This window comes from Rhamphochromis longiceps, linkage group LG12, assembly GCF_057381845.1.
Source record: "Rhamphochromis longiceps isolate RC_006_pf linkage group LG12, R_longiceps_female_GT1.1, whole genome shotgun sequence".
NCBI classification, from domain to species: Eukaryota; Metazoa; Chordata; class Actinopteri; order Cichliformes; family Cichlidae; genus Rhamphochromis; species Rhamphochromis longiceps.
This window is the reverse complement of record NC_140568.1, coordinates 22680222-22696890: the sequence shown is the minus strand read 5'-3', so window position 1 is coordinate 22696890 and position 16669 is coordinate 22680222. Positions and strand designations below refer to the sequence as shown.

The 16669-nt window shown below is 39.9% G+C and overlaps 1 protein-coding gene across 1 annotated transcript in view; it reads right to left on the bottom strand.

Annotated features, from left to right (window-relative positions):
- The window catches only part of trpm3 (transient receptor potential cation channel, subfamily M, member 3), a 158394-nt gene that overhangs the window by 58416 nt on the left and 83309 nt on the right, over positions 1-16669 (bottom strand). Inside the window, exons 3-7 of the mRNA XM_085425213.1 lie at positions 11819-11898; positions 8718-8919; positions 6268-6481; positions 4502-4626; positions 2971-3142 (exon numbers count right to left, since the gene is read on the bottom strand). Coding sequence (XP_085281339.1) covers positions 2971-3142; positions 4502-4626; positions 6268-6481; positions 8718-8919; positions 11819-11898 — 793 coding nt within the window. The remainder of the gene's footprint in view (positions 1-2970; positions 3143-4501; positions 4627-6267; positions 6482-8717; positions 8920-11818; positions 11899-16669) is intronic.

The following is a 16669-nucleotide window of genomic DNA, read 5'->3' as shown; positions in this document are numbered from 1 at the left end:
TTTTTTTTAAATCTTTCTTTCTTTGACAACACCTCCGGGCACACGTGGATCCCACAGGGGTACCTGCTGTGAGGAAAACTGATGCAGTCATCCAGTGACTATGGACAGGTGATCAAGTCAAAAAATGGCCTTTGTCCACAAGCCTGACACTGGTGAATAAAGAGGTAAATGCCCACACACATCAAGATACACATGCATACAAACGCACAACACGATTCAGTATAATATAGCTCTTCACTCTATAACTGAGTGGATTTGTTTCTTGACTTTCTCATGTTAAGAGGGTTGAATATATTCAGTATTCATTTTTCACTTTCCTTAATTTCTTTTTTTAATCATTGTTTTTTAGCAATTAAACAGCTTGCTATTACCAGAAGGGTAATTGCTTGGACTTCCTGAATTTCCCAAACTGGACATTGAAAAGCTTCCGTGCCATGAAAAAGTATTTGCCTCCTTTCTTTGTTTTTCACATATTTGGCACATTTAAATGTTTCAGATCAGCAAAAAATTAGACATACTATTAATATTAGAGTAAATTTCAAAATTCAGTTTTTAAAAGATGATTTCATCTATTAAGTGAGAAAGCAATCCAAATGTACCTGGCTAAACCTGCTAACTGGTTGTGCCACCATCGGCAGGAAGAACTGCAATCAAGTGTTTGTGATAATTGGCAATGAGCCTTTCACATCACTGTGAGGAATTTTGGGTTTTCTCCTTGCAACTCTCTCAGGGATGCCATTTTTGCCCAGGGGCAATTACTTTTTCAAATTGGGTCAGATTGGTTTGGATAGCTTTTTTCCCCACAGTAAATGAAATAATTTACTGCAAAGAACTAAGAAATGAAGAAGGGGGTAAATACTATTCACAGCACTATACAGTTATTATCTTTTTATATATGTACTGTATATGTATATATGCATATATGTGTGTGTGTGTGTGTGTGTGTGTGTGTGTGTGTGTGTGTGTGTGTGTGTGTGTGTGTGTGTGTGTATGTGTATGCATAAGACTTAATAAGAGCTCACTTTGACAGTCAAAGATAAAAGTACCAAGTCACTATAGAAGTATAGGTTTTCATGTGATTTTGATTAAGGCGGTGGATTCCCTTTGATAGAGGACTTCACCTCAACAGGCAAGTTGCCAGGATGAGTGGCAGGTTTAACTTTAGCTAAAGCTGAAGGTGGCTATCAGTGCAACCTCAGGCAGTGCGGATTATTTTCAGAGATAGTCTGTGGGTTATGGCTCTGTGGGTAGTCAGCAGGTCACTGGTTACCTATAACTAACAACTGGTAATAACTAATAAACATTAGTACTCATCTTGGAAATACAGCTAACAGCTGCAGAAAGGATTTAAATCAGCGGTGGTACATTAGATGCTTGCATGACAACTGGCCGTCCCTTTGCCTTCCCAGCCCCTTTTGTATTAATCCAGGCATAGGATGACAAAGGGAAGTCCATAGGTCACATGGCTGGATGATGAACGTACACCGCTTTGTCCCTTTAATACCAGGAATATTTCTAATAACCTTGAAGTTAGAGGATTAGGAGGGATGTGGTAGTGTTAACACTTCTTCTAAGAATGAAAATGACATTTAACATCTCCTTGCAAGCTCGCTATCAGCAAACATCAATGAGGCATCTGACAGCGGATAAAACTGGTGCTGACAAAGAGAAGATCTGAATCACAGCACTCGACTCTGTGGCAACGCACCCACTTCCTGAGTTTTACAAAAAGCACTAGTGTAAAAGTGCGTGCATTCATGTCAACCGAACCCCGAAGAAATTATTTCAAAATGGTTTTACCCTGACAGCAAAAGAAGGTAATAGCAAATAAATCCCGGTTGCAAACAACATTTATCTGACTTAGGTTTGCTCCTGGCTCAATCAAAACAATACTGCAAGAGGCTATTGAGAAATATATTTAAAGGATATCACAGAGGTTTATGTGCGATTTTGCTTTGCTTGTGTCTGTGTATGACAGAGCGCGAGAAGAGGAGGGTGAGATAGAAAAAGACAGAGAAATGCATTTTGTATTCATGTAAATTCATTCAGTTTCTAGCTAAGGTATAATTTGAAAAATGAAAACAGAGAAATGCAATGCAACAAGGACTCAGTGCCGGATGAACACGCCGCACAAAGGCAAATATGCCGACTCAAAAATACACTGAAAAAAAAATTAAAGCTTATGTTTTTGGGCACATGAACAAGTATTTGTACTTGCTACCCTTTGTGAGCACAGGACGCTTTTGGTGCAACTAATTCGAGCTTCACAAAAATAAAGAATACAGTGAAATTAGGATTTTTGTGTTAATGCAATTTGATTTATCTGAAAAAATATATAAAAAGAAACTGTTGTCTGTACAGCAAAGCCAGCAGCTTAACATGTGTATCACGCAATATTCAGTACAAAGACAGGTAAGTAAACAACCAAAAACAGTGTGATCAAGCTTTTTCCTTCCCCCAGTGGTAGTATAAGGATACATTACTGTATGTACATGCATTTACAGTCATGTATACTGTATGTCTACATATGTTGTAGTTCTGTGCTTGCCACTGTGCCTGTGTTTGCCAGCTGGCTTGATAGCTGTAGGCACCAAAGAGGAAAAGAAAAAAAAACCCCCACAGATTATCAAGCAGATTTATTTGAGGAAAGAGTTCATCGGAGCTGTCAAGAAGCTTTGAAAGAAAAAAAATAACCCACCCCTGAAGGGAGGGACACTTTCAAAGGCTTACGAAGTTATATCTACCTGGCTAAAAATACACCTTCTGACAGCATGTGCTCACTATAAAGCAGGTAATTTTAGTCTACAAACTAGAGTGAACCCAATTAACCCACAGAGGTGTCGCTGATAAAGCGAGGATTAGTTTCATGATGCCGTTATCACTCGCCGCAATATTTAAAAACACCAACACTAATGTCGGGTAAATAGGTCAGTTTGGCTCAGACTGAAAGATGCGATAAATTTCACTCACGTGTGTTGATCTTCTGCAGGGAGATATGTTTCTCTAGCTGACGTCGCAATTTGACCTCAGCACCATACTTTCCTGTGGTGCCGTTGTCCGCCAGGATGAAGTGGGAGTGGAGACTGTTAAGAACCGTCAACTTGCTCATCGGGTTGGACATGGTCTGGTATGGACGCACCACCTGGCCAAAAGAAGTCAATATTTAACAACTATGCAAACACTGCACCTTTCTTAGAATACAAATATAAAATTACAGCCTGCTCCTGTTCTCAAGAGGTTTTCACTACTTTTGCTTTTGCATCTAAAGTTGAATGTATGCCTCAAGAGAGCATTGCTGCCCAAAGCTTTAAGAAATATGAGTAAAATAACCGTAAGGATTTCATGTGGGGTGAGCTTGGGTTGTGATTTGAGACTTGATGGATATCCTATGCTACAAGCTGGGCCATAGATTTTTAAATACATTAGCATTTCTCAAGCAGTGTGATACTATAATGGCTCCATGGTGCAGACGCAAAAAAGATCCCCAGTTTAAGACAGACATCACTAGGAAGGTTGGGTCAGGAAGAGCATCTGACATGAAAAACTACCAAATCAACTATGTGGAACCATCTGCTGTTGTGACCCCTTGCGAATGAGGGAGCAACTGAAGGAAGTGTTACAGCAGAGGGAGACTATCACAGAGAAAATGCTCGCAGTGAAATCACGAGTAGGATGAACAGAGACAGGTAAAAAACCTGTCTCATGCGAGTCTTTCAAGAGTAATAGATTACTCAAGCACCTGGATGCTGAGCATATTGTCAAGTTAATGGTAGATAATCTATTTAGTAATTACAAAAATTAACATCACTCTGGTATACTGGTGGTGACAGTGCAGTGGTTGTAACTGTTGCCTAAAGCAAGAAGGTCCTAATCACACTTATGGTCGTGTGGACGGTGACCCCTCATTAGTATACCTCGCCTTTTGCCCTGTGACAGCTGTGAGAGGGACCATCTACACTGCAGTTCTAATCATTTTTTAGATTTGGAGTTGCCATGTATCCAATAATTATTAACATAACTTTCATTGTACTGCTGCTGAAATTAAACTTTCAGTTTCTCCAAAGTTTCTCAGATATATACAATACCGCAACACTGTCTGACACTTTGAGGTAAACTCATCTGGTAGTATATAGACAGCTAAAACCAATCACGCATAAAAAAGAACCTCAGCACTTAATCAGCTCATTTCAGTCACCAACATTAATTGGTTCTGCCTGACTTATTCAGAGGGACAGAGAGCGGGACATTTTGATGATGAAATTTTAACAGTAGCGTAACACTGATTCCCAGAGATTTCACTGAGTCAGCATGGGCCTCATTTGGTTTCCCCAGCTGTCCAGCTCACTGTGAAGGAGTGTTTATTGGCTTACTCAGCATCTCAGTGAATAAGCTGTCAATAGCACTTCATAGCCTCAGCCCTATCTACCCTGTCTGTCTGTCTGTCTGTCTGTCTGTCTGTCTATCTATCTATCTATCTATCTATCTATCTATACAGACTTACATCTTTGCCAACAAGGTCCTCTTGATTTTCTACGATGCCCCATGGAGCAATACCAATGGTGCATATCTTTCCCCTTGACTTGGAGGCGTGGTCTTTCAGTGCATCACCCACGTGGCGAATCACACCTGTATGTGGACATAGGCATGTGTGCATGAATATTCAGGGCTTTTAAGAGACGGACAGAGAGAAAGATGTTTTGTCACAATCAATACACAGCCAGTCAGATAATTACGTACACTGCTGAGATAGATAAAAAGAATCTGTTAAGCACACAAGACAACTGTGTGGAGCCAGTGTTAACAAACACAAACGCACACATACACACTTAAACACAGCCAGGTTGTAGCTCTCGGCTTGTAGTAGTTGTCCTCAGGGGAGCAGCAGTCAGACCTGGGGGCCATCTTATCTCATCTCTCCAGCTGACATTCATTCTTTTCTCCACCTCCACACACTGTCCCTCCAATCCAGCTATCCATTATTCAGGCCTCTCTTCCTCTTTTCTCCTCCTGCACCCATTCTGTCACTAAATCTTACTTTCTACTCCTTTCTGTATTCAAGTGCGCGCACTCTACGCCATCCAGCGTGTATCATTTCTTTTTGTCTGTTCTCATCTCTCCTATTTAAACATTATTCTGCTGCCTTTTTATCTTATTTTAAGTGCGCTAAATACAATCTAAGATACTTAAATAGCATCTCTTTTTGTGCCCTGGAAACAATACAAGGTAAAAATAACAGTTAACTTCCTTACTGAAGGCAAAGTGAAGCTGATAAGATAAGACACATTTTCCCCCATAGACAAAAGTACTATATGAATGTGTAATGTGCGCTTGTTCAGAGCGTTAGTGGAGCTCCAGTTTACTCGCTGAGGCCTCTTTCTATATACATGGCAACAGCATATTTATGAATAATTCATGTGCTTCCAGTCTGCCAGCTAACACTCTGGTTTCCTGTATTCATTCCAACCAATCTTGTTTCACCACTTACACTGTTGCACAGTCTTATTTCTTCAAGCTTTGAAACTTGGACTTTTTCACACTTTCACCCTTCCAACCTCAGCATTCAACATCCAGTCCTCTGAGCTCCTCACTTACTCTGCTCTGAGCCAAAATCATCCAAAACAAAAAACAAACAAAAAAAAAACTCAGCACTAAGAATAGGAGACTTCCTTAGCCTTAGAAGACTGCTTCCTTAAAGCAGACATCTCTGTGATTTCTCTACAATGTAACTGATTCCTCTACACTGTAACAGCAAAAGGTTCTGTATTAATTAGTTAGCACTCTATATTTTGTTTCTATTCTCTTGGGTCCATATGGACTATTACTAAGCTAGAACATTTTATTACTTTGTTCAAAAAGTAAGAATGCTTGACAAGTGTAAGATTTTGATCGTCCTTAATTTCAGGCCTTCTCTCATGCAACTAATACTGGAATAATAACTCTTAATCTGAATGAGCCACCCTGTCATCAGGTTTAAGTCATTAAAAAGCAGTCTAGACTACTTGACATACTTTCACTGTGTGCTCACAGCCATTTTACAGTGATCCAGTGGCTGAACAGCTTCAGAGCCTAGACACACTTGACAAATGGTTATTTAATAGCTGATAACTTATGATAAAGACTTGAACACACTCATCATACGCCAAATTGAAGTGCCCACTTAATTTTTATAAAAAGGAAGACGGCTGTGCAACGCTGTATGCAATCTCTCTGTTTTGCAAACATGAAAGTTTTTAAGTTTGTCTTCATAAGTCAAAACCCGTGGTTTACCTGTGTTGACTCCTCCAGTGAATATCCAGGCCCCTGTTGTCATGGCAGCCTTGATGAGCCCTTTGCCAAAGACCTGCTTGAGTTTGGGCTGCAATTCAAAGTTCTGCAGGCCCCCGTGGACTGAGATGAGCAGCTTGGGCAGTTCCAGCTGCCACTCCTTGGTCATCAGGTGGAGCAGCAGGTCAGGCTTGGTGTCATAAGACACTCGTACATACTGCAAACAGCATGAAGCATGTCAGTGAAATAAAGCAATACATACAAATGTAGTAAAAAAGAGGTTATGTGTCTTAAAATGGTAAATGGCCTGTATTTATATAGCGCTTTACTAGTCCCTAAGGACCCCAAAGCGCTTTACACATCCAGTCATCCACCCATTCACACACACATTCACACACTGGTGATGGCAAGCTACATTGTAGCCACAGCCACCCTGGGGCGCACTGACGGAGGCGAATGAGGTAAAATGAGGTAAAATACAACCTCAGATGAAAAGTAAAACATGACATATTGCACTGTGTTATTATTTCCATCCATCTATTCATCCTCTTCCGCTTATCTCATTCAGGATTACATGGGGTTCGAGCCTATCCGAGCCACCATAGGGCAGGGGGCAGGTTAAACCCTGAACTGATCACCAGTCTATTGCAGGGCTAACACAGAGAGACAGACAATCATTCGCACTCACATTCACACCTATGACCAATTTAGAATCACCAAATATGCTAACCTAGGTTAAATGGCAGATTTATTGCTCTGCATAAATCAATATTTATATAGATAATTGTGCAATACTAGATACTGAAACAGCTACATCTCAGTCTCTACAGGCTTCACTTAGCATGTTAAATATTAAACTTCATGACAAGTAATAAGAAGATGAAACAAGTATGACTTATTTCGACAATTTCCCAGGAGAAAGCCTCTTCTGTATAAAAACAACATGGCAGTATAATTTCGGTTTTTGGCTTAGTTGTTAAATAAATACATTATAGTTCATCAGAGGTTGTATTTCGCTCATTTTAAAACCAGCTACAGTCAAGATAATTTTATTTTGTCTGGATATATAAAACCTTAGAATTGACATATGGTGTACTTTGTTTTTACCACAACTTTATGCATTACATTCAGGTATATGGTGTCTTGGGGATGAAGTATTTCACCGCTGTGACGACTTATGTGTATGATAACGTAAAAAGCATTGGTGTTTCATGTGTGTCTATGCGTATGGATTTCATTTCTCAAGTTAGAAGACGTATTGAGCAGATGTTTGCTATGATTGAAGAACCACATACATTATGGAGCATCTGTTTATCCCTCTAATGCACCCTCAGAAAGCCAACCTGACATGTGTCTGGATGAATAATTTAACACTGGGGAAAAAAATCAGACATAATTTGGGTTTAATCATCTGAATTCCCAGATTGTTGCAGTAAAGTGTGATATGACTTTCTTAGTGTAGTTATCATAGTTTGTGACTTTGCGAATAAAACGTCATCAGATCACATTAGGGACGGATCAATTAATCAGGCAAAATGCAGTCTGCTAACACTCATAACACTTAAGTCTTTTAAAGCAATAATTACACATATTTCCACAATAATTCCAGTAATTTGATTGATTCCTCAGTTATCTCCAGGTCTTCTGATTGGACACATTTGTCATTCTCCATAATGCATACAATGAGCCCTGATGAGTCCTCTTGTCAATGTCATTTTTTATTCAGCAACCCGCAACTATTCATCTATTTTCAGCTGTGTTACATCTGCCATTCAGGGAAAAAGTATTTCAGTTATCTAGGAATCAAACAGTTTCCTCCTCTGTACCTGCGTGTTGTCAAACAACATGTTTACTGAAGCTTTGAAGAATATCTTTAGATCACATTATGCACTTTCAGCTTTCATCACTTTCTGAATATTTTTGAAATCCTCTTCTTGAATTACTCAGTCTTTACTATCTCTATAATCAATTTATGTGGCCATTTTTCATTAAAAAGCATCTGCTCAACATCATTACTGTATTACTTTTATTTTCATATTTCCAGAAGAGAGCACTTCCATCAGAGGTTAGGTTCCTTTGTACTGTTTGGAGGTATATTTTAGGATATCTAAATCCTCTACTCTCTTCTTTCTTGTCTTAGGAGGTTAACTATGGCCTTTAAAATAGCTCAGTAAAGCATACAAATGCACTCTTAAAGCTACACAAAGTAGATTTCCTGCGCTGGTGCACTCAGATATGTGTCACCAAAGGTTCTCGAGTCTTAATGGAAACATGAGTTGCAACGGCTGAGGTCAGTGCTGCATGAAATAACAACAGAATAGTGACTCCTTTTATTTAGGTGCCCTAATGCTCAAAACAATCACGTTGACCAGTTCCATAAAGCTCAAGCTTTGTGTGGGCAGCATGCTGAAGGAGAAGTCTAATAAAATGCAACACAGTGTAAAGAGAGTCACCATGGCTTTGTTGGAGTGTCCTCCTCCCTGGAACTCAATGGTGCCGAAGGCATCAGTGGGGCTGAGCTGTGTGTGTTTGCTGATTGACCACTTCTCCGACAGGCTGTCATTCTTGGCCAAACGCTCTGCCTTATCATTCTGACTAGATGAGATGCCCGGTGGCAAGCCCACATGCTGACCTATTAGACGACCACAACAGCACCTGAACAAGAGGAGAAAGTAAGAGTGAGTGTAAGACCGGTATATTACACAGTCCTTTGCAGAGAATAATTGAAATCTTGAGAAGTGCAAGCCCCGAGCAGGAAGAAGAAAAAGGAGAGTAAGAGACAGATTGTGTGTGACTGAGAGCGTGGGGAGAAAAGAGCGTGAGAGCTGCCGTAGTATGTATCTAGCAATAAAAGGTGGGCATGGCTGAAGGGATAGCATGCCGTCCAACTTTCATCTCTTTACTAAGCTTGATTTATAGTCCTGCATAGAATAACAGAGGAGCAAATATTAAATTTTGTGCAAGTGGCTGTTTGCCATTATGTTTGAGCCTGCATTGCTCTGCCTCCATGGATGGAACTGAGGTGATCTTGTAGCTGATCCATACTGAACAACAGTTCTCTTGCTGAAACACGGGAAAAGCTTTAGTGGCAATTAAGTCTACACACAGATCGTCAAAAACTATCAAACCAAGAAAGAGGTGCGTGTCTACACTGATAGAATCTGTGCAATTGTACTAGCCTTGTAAGCAAGCCAAGTACAACTATAGCCTGCACCATGTTTACACAGCTTACTAAAATCAAAGGAAGCAATCCCAACTGTTGCATTTAGTTATATTTCTGGGAAGGTGTGAATCAGGCTAGGCTCTGTGGCTATGTTGCAGATGAGTGGAAGGATTTGTGGGCTTTTGCTAAATTTTCTCAGCTCCATCCCTTTCTGTTTTCTGTACCTGTCGCTGTTACTTCCTTTTCCCTCTCAGCAACTACAAGAGTTAGCAAAATGCTAGTTATGATGCTTGCGTACATTCTTATTCACAAGTGCTGAATGGCGCTTTTATATTCTGTGTTTAAATCTTACAGGATGAAGAGGGAGCCCAGGGAGGAACGGAGGCAGGAGACTGCGATTATCACTTCATGTTTCCATCATGTCTTACCAAAGGTACTTTGCCTTCCTCTTCCTCACGCATGAGCACAAGTGTCTCTAACTAAAAAGAATGAGCTGATTTGATCTTGAGGAACATCTTTTTTCCTTCGTCTTGCTTCTGGCTTTCACCCGTTTTCCTCTAGTAATGCAAAATTTCCGTACCAAACAAACTGTGGCATTTCCTCTGTGTGTGTGTGTGTGTGTGTGTGTGTGTGTGTGTGTGTGTGTGTGTGTGTGTGTGTGTGTGTGTGTGTGTGTGTGTGTGGCACCTGATAGTACATGCAGGAGAATTGAGAGAGTTTGTCCTCCAGCAAAAACAACATCAGGTTTTCTAATGATTTTGATAATCTCAAGGTGACAGTGAGATTGTAAAACAAAATGAAAAATGAATGTGGTGGTAATTGTGAATTTATCACACTGAGTCAAATTGTTCTAAAGTGCTGTTATCATTACAGTGCTGTTATAGCGTTGTATTATGTAAACAAAGCCCTCATAAATGTACTTTGAGATAGACTATGCCAGAATGATAAGGACTTCTTCCTAAATATTCTTTTACAACAATGTAGAATATGTTACTGTCTTCATGAATTGGTCTAGACCTTAATTTTACATTGTCTAGTCTCAATAGATGTCAGAATATTGCAGATGGCAGTCAGCTGAGTTCTGTTTCTTACCTCTATCAATTCAAGTGTGTAATCCTGTCTATGGTGTCCACTACAGGACAAACAACTCTGGCTGCTGTTCATCTGCAGTGAGTGTAGGCTGTAAGTCTGATGTTTACCTAAGTAACATGTCTATCTACTGTGGCTAATGTTGAATTTCAACAACGCTTTAAACTTTTTTGTCAGTAAGCATTGATGTTTTTGCTGCTGTTAGCCTCTGTTCTGTTAGCTGCTGTTAGCATCTGTTTGTTGCCGCAAGCCAGGGAAACAATAAATCTGACATTTTTGAGATGCTGGTCATGTTGTCTCTTTCCTTTGCTTTTTCACTTCTTTGGTGAAGGGGACTCCTTTTCAGAAGATAAAACATAGGTATGATCTTTCATAACTGGAGTCTGAGCGTGTTCCCTTCTTCTTTGATGTACTATACATGTGGCTAGTCTCTAGTCACATACATAAAGTGAGATTAGGCAGAACTGTGACTATAAATATAAAATTCTTTATAATAATAATAATAATGATTATCATTACCAGTGTTGCCAACTCCTCAGTAAGGAAAATTGCTATTGGTTGTCCTAAAAGTCGCTAGAAGTCACTAAATGACGCCATCGCCTAATTTGCATAATTGGTCATGCTAATCTAATTGTAACCTATGTTGTTGGAGAGAGAAATAACATCGTGGAAGAGACATAAAGTGAGTAAAAAACGTCCTAAATGCATTTAGAGTTTATTTAGAACTACAAATTAAATTTCTTTTAGCAATTATTGTTTTTTTTTAATGTCACAATTCCAACCCTGCTCCTTTACCCGGGCTTGGACCGGCAAAAGTGACCCGAAATAGGCGCTCTGGTGGAGTTACTTTGTGTGTGTGTGTTTATAAGTAGTTTTAAACCTTGTGATCCACAAAACAGCATAAGAGTAAAAGAAGAACTGACTGCGTTACAGCACCCGCTGCTTGTTGAGAGTAAAAGCGATACGCGCTTTCACGTCTTTTTTTAGCGACTTTTTTTAGAAAAAAAAGTCACTAAGGGGTCTGAAAACTCGCTAAGTTGGCAACACTGATCATTACTATTATTATTATCTGCAGAAAACAACTGTACCTTTAAATTCCCTATTTGTGTTTTAAAATGCATAATGTCAGTGTTTTGGTTCATTAATGCGAAGCTCTTGCCTGCAGTGTCATTAGAGTTACTCTACATGTTTTAAAAGGTCAACAGCAAAACAACAAACTCTACAATGATGCAAAGGATTGTAAAGATTAAAGATATAAAGATTTTTGGTTAACACTTTCTAATATCCCTTTTCTGTACTCACCTATGGGGGTCTTTGGCGCTCACTATGATATGAACACATTCTCTCTTGCTGAATGCTCTTTCTATCCACGATTTCTGTGCCTGCAACAAAAACAAGACAAAAGAAAAGACAAAAGAAGTCAGTGTCAAATAAAGGAGCTAAGGATTGAACATGGAGAAGTGACACACAGCAAAAACAGCCTTACATTAGTCCATCAAGAGCTCAGAGTCCTGCTTTGTTGCATGGCAAACAGAGCATACAAAATAGGACCTTGGAACAAATGCCTTAAAAATACTTAAAAAACATCTCAGCCTTGTTCAAGAACGGAAATCACAGCACAGTGGAATGACACACATATGCAGACGCAGCACACACACAAAGACACATGTAGTCCCTGACCCATTATTCAAACACTGACACTCGGATAGAGAAATGTTTTATGTTACTCAGTGGCTAGATCTCAAACCAGATGAGATGAAGAGCTTGGATGTCGAAAAGGGATGATAAATGCACTGAAGCGGTAAACTATGTCAGAGGTCTAGTCCTTAGACGTGCATATGTGTAGCCAGCACATTTGTTTGAAAAAGTGTGGGTAGATGTTTCTACGTCTGATTTGAAGCAGCCTGTGAAATGAGGCTTTTGTGAGACACATGTGCTCCGGGTCTGAGTGACAGAGTGTCTGACTGGAGTTAATTACCTCGCTAAAGACATGACAGACACACAGTGGAACCACATGTGCAGCACAGGAAGAGAAATTATTAAAGTGCTTTTTCTGGTCTTAGCGAACACTCAAATCACTTTACACTACAAGGCATAATTCTTGCTTTTTTAAAAAAAATATTAAGATCACATACACACAAACACATACACACATTGATGGATGTATCAAAGGTAGTTTTTTGGGTTCATCATGTTGTCCAAGGGCATTTCCACATGTACATTGAGGAGGAGCTGATGATCAAATCCCTGACCTTGTGATTAGCGTATGAGCCGCTCTGCCTCCTAATCTGCCACACATCTATATACAGTAGATATTTCCACACATCGAAGCATGATTAAATACTGACCCATAGCAACCTCAGAGTTGTGATAGCACTGAACAATTTCTGGCAGAGGTTACAGTGACCTGTAAATAATAATGTTGTATTTTCACAATATATAAAAAGTAAGATGGCTAACAGGTACCGTGAAATGTCACAAGGAGAAATAACTAAATCTTTTTTGACATTTTCTTTGAAAATCCCCCTCAGCACTATAAGGGAAAAACACTGCTGTTTTCTGGTGGTATTTTCCTGTGTGTGTGTGTGTGTGTGTGTGTGTGTGTGTGTGTGTGTGTGTGTGTGTGTGTGTGTGTGTGTGTGTGTGTGTGTGTGTGTGTGTGTGTGTGTCTGCTTTCTATCATGTTGCTACTACAAGATGATTATCGGCATGTCAGCTTAAGTGTCCCTTCATTGATTCGTTACAAGCTAGATACATTTTAATGCCACGCCAAAAGAGATCAATGTCTTTGCTTTCCCTTTTATTGTAATTGTATTTTAACTTTGGAAGTAAAAGTTTCTAGGAAGAGACTACGGGAAGTTTTGTGAGACACCAGAGGTCCAGAACAGGACCGAATATCATTCAGCCAACCAGATGAGATACCCAAACTCACAGAGCAGAGGGAGCAGAACGGCCATGAAAACAAAAGAACAGAGCTTTTTTTTTTCTACTCTGGGAGAGCTGCCCCAGCTTTTCTCCCAGCCAGCAGAGCAAAGAGCTGCTTGTACAGGACTTTCCCCACAACAACACACGCCCCATCCGCCTGACTGGCCCTGTCACACCACGGTACGGCAAAACCCACCGCAACTGTCCACAATCAGGCCGGGCCTGCACACAGCCACACTTACCCTAACACCAGACTTCCCACGATTAACCATTACTCTGGGGGGCTGATGGGGCTGCTTTTTACAGATCACCCAGCCACGATGACTCAGCGGGCCACAACAACACCCCCAGCCCCATTCTTTCTCACATTCTAAACCTGTGTATTCATCCGCCAGCTTCCCTTGGCACAAAATAGATCGGTTACATGTTTTGTTTTGTTTTTAGAATTGTTAATATTGACTGAACTGATTGCAAAATCACCAGCAGCAACACAAAATTGGCTGCTGGTGAGTTTCTGGTTTTAGAAGTAATGACCAGAGTGGGTCTACCCAAGAGGATCCAATACAAAGATTGTCTTCCCCCTGGATCCCCCCTGTGCAGGTCTGAATTTCCTTCTTTCTTCACATACCAGATACACATTTGCTTGCATCTGATTTTCTTGCTCTTGCTCTTCCTCTTCTATTCTTTTGTGTTGCTTATGAGATTTGACATGGTGTGATGAGATGGCACATGGCCTGCACTCCATTGTGTAATTAAGATTTATCGCCAAGGAGCACTTGTACACACGCACACACAGACATGTCTAGCAAAATATTGGACTGATTCTTATGCGTGCATGTGTGTCTTGTGCCTGACATGCAGCAAGTGTGCAGCATTTGACAGTCTGTAAGGGTCCTTGACTCCATTACACTTCCACCACCTCCACCCTCTTCTCTCTGTCCTCTCATCCAGCTCCCTTACTATTGTGTCTCTTCTTTGTTATTGGCCCTGGCAGGGAGCTGAATTGAGAACCATATCCAATCAGCCACCTAATCTGTCCGCTCGCTCCCTTTTCTTTATCTTTTCCTCTTAACGCACACAAATGACTCAGCTCTTATTTGAGCATACAGGTGAGCTAGTGGACTGTATACAGAGAATGTTTTAACATTAAATATATCGCCATTGCTTTTCTTCCTAGACTGCTTTAAATCTTTATCTTCGACTCTTTGTGGACCTCTTCGGTGCCTCACAATGAATTTATTTATACTGCCAGTTCAGAGATGAAAGAAAGAAAGTGGAAAAGCTGATCTCTACTTTTGGTTTACTTTGATTTTACACGCATCAGAAATGACATAACTCAAAAAGATATTGCATTTTGGAAAAAAAATAAATTCCAGTAGATGCTGATCAAATATATGATGCAATCAAGATGAGTTACAATCAGGCCACATTTTTGATTATAACGAAAGATTAAGGCTTCCTACCTTAAGTTGAAAGCCAAACAATTTAAGGTAGAAATAACAGCTTAATTACATAATTAATTGAGTTCTCGTTCGTATTGTTCCCACATTTAATTTAAAATTAGACAACTAGAGAATACCAAAGCAAAGATTTAAATAGGATATTGTGTAAGCTTTAATGTGCTCAGTTATCTTTGACACATGGCACCGTTTTCAGTTTTTCAGCCAGAATAGGATCTAAATAGAATCTCCACAAATAGAGTTTAAAAAAGAGAGAAGTTGATGTAAATAAACATCAAGTGCATCAATGATAAAAATAAAAAAATAAAGGTCAGGCTGCTATTTAGGGGTTTTTAAGAACAAGAGTGTGACGCACATGTGTCTGGATTTGTTAACTCACCTGTATTGTTTGATGTGCTTCACTGTTGTGGCCTTTCCTTCATAGTTAGAGTTGATGTTGGTGTTAGAGACATGATCCTGCCCAAAAAACTAGAAGCAACTAAAATAACTTGATCAGAGCACACCTGATCAGGCAACCTCTCTGTCCACGGGCAACTGATCTACTCAGGGACTGATATCATTGCTGGAATGTGTGTGCGTGTGTGTTAGTGTGTGTTTGCATGCAGGCGTGTGGATGTGTGGGCGGGTATTTCACTCGTGTTATGGGGACATGGCTCTGTTTTCACATTCATATGATTTTCTTTTCCTTTTTCACTCTGGATTTTTTTTTTTAAATGTCTTTCAAAGACAATCAAATTTGAAAGTGTAAGTGTGTTTTAAGCATGTTTTTAATCGTAAAGAGTATGATTTGTAATATTTTTTATTTTGGCTTAGTCACTTGAGTGTGTGCAATAGTGTGTATCCACAGTCTCTGCTAAGTTAACAAACTGAGGACTGGAATAAAATAATTTTAAAACAATTCTATATGAGAAACCAGCTAGCTAGCTAGTTACAAGAAATACCACAAGTGTCTGACCTCTGTCAAATATTCAAAGTCTGTGTCCTTTCTCAGAAACAGTGAGCACATCCACTCCTCTTCAGTACCTCACCTGTTTAAGCTTCAAATTTAGGTTGGAGAAACGGTTTTTATGTGTATGTGTGCGTGTGTCCCTTAGCTACATTTCTGTCAGAGATCAAGACCCAGTGGAGTGTCTGAATGGCAGGCAAGCCTATTAGGTGGAGAAATATGACATTCGCCTAGGCCTGCTCACCATCCTTATTTTGTCCTCAGTGACAAACACCCAGACACACACAGAGTTGTACATGAGTTTTTCCCTTCCACCTGCAGTTTTCCTGGTGCTTTTTTGGAGTGCGAGGGCATTTTCCAACCTGTTTTCATAAAGCGGATTAAGAGAAGTGTAGATAATACACACCAGGTTTAATTACCTTGAGCGGCAGGGGAAACTGGGCACATAAGACTGTAATCTCAAGTAAATTAAGTTATCAATGCACAAGCAGGACAAAACACAGTTGGGAATGAGAATGTACTTTCCAAAAAATTGTTCATATTGCTTATTTTAAAGACAACAACAAAATGTGGATCTAAGCAAAATAATCAGAAACAAGGCTGTTCTGAAGTTTCACTGAGGTGTAGTCCCAACAATTTTACAACATTTACAACATTCAGAAGTTCAGCCTGATTAAAACATCTACTCTGGATCCCTGCATGTCGTTTTCCTTTGTATCTATTTTTACGTATCACACATTCCCCCACTCACCTATGGCCACGAGCTGTGTGTGGGTAGTGACCAAAGGAGTACGATTGCTGATACATGAACATCCTGTGAAG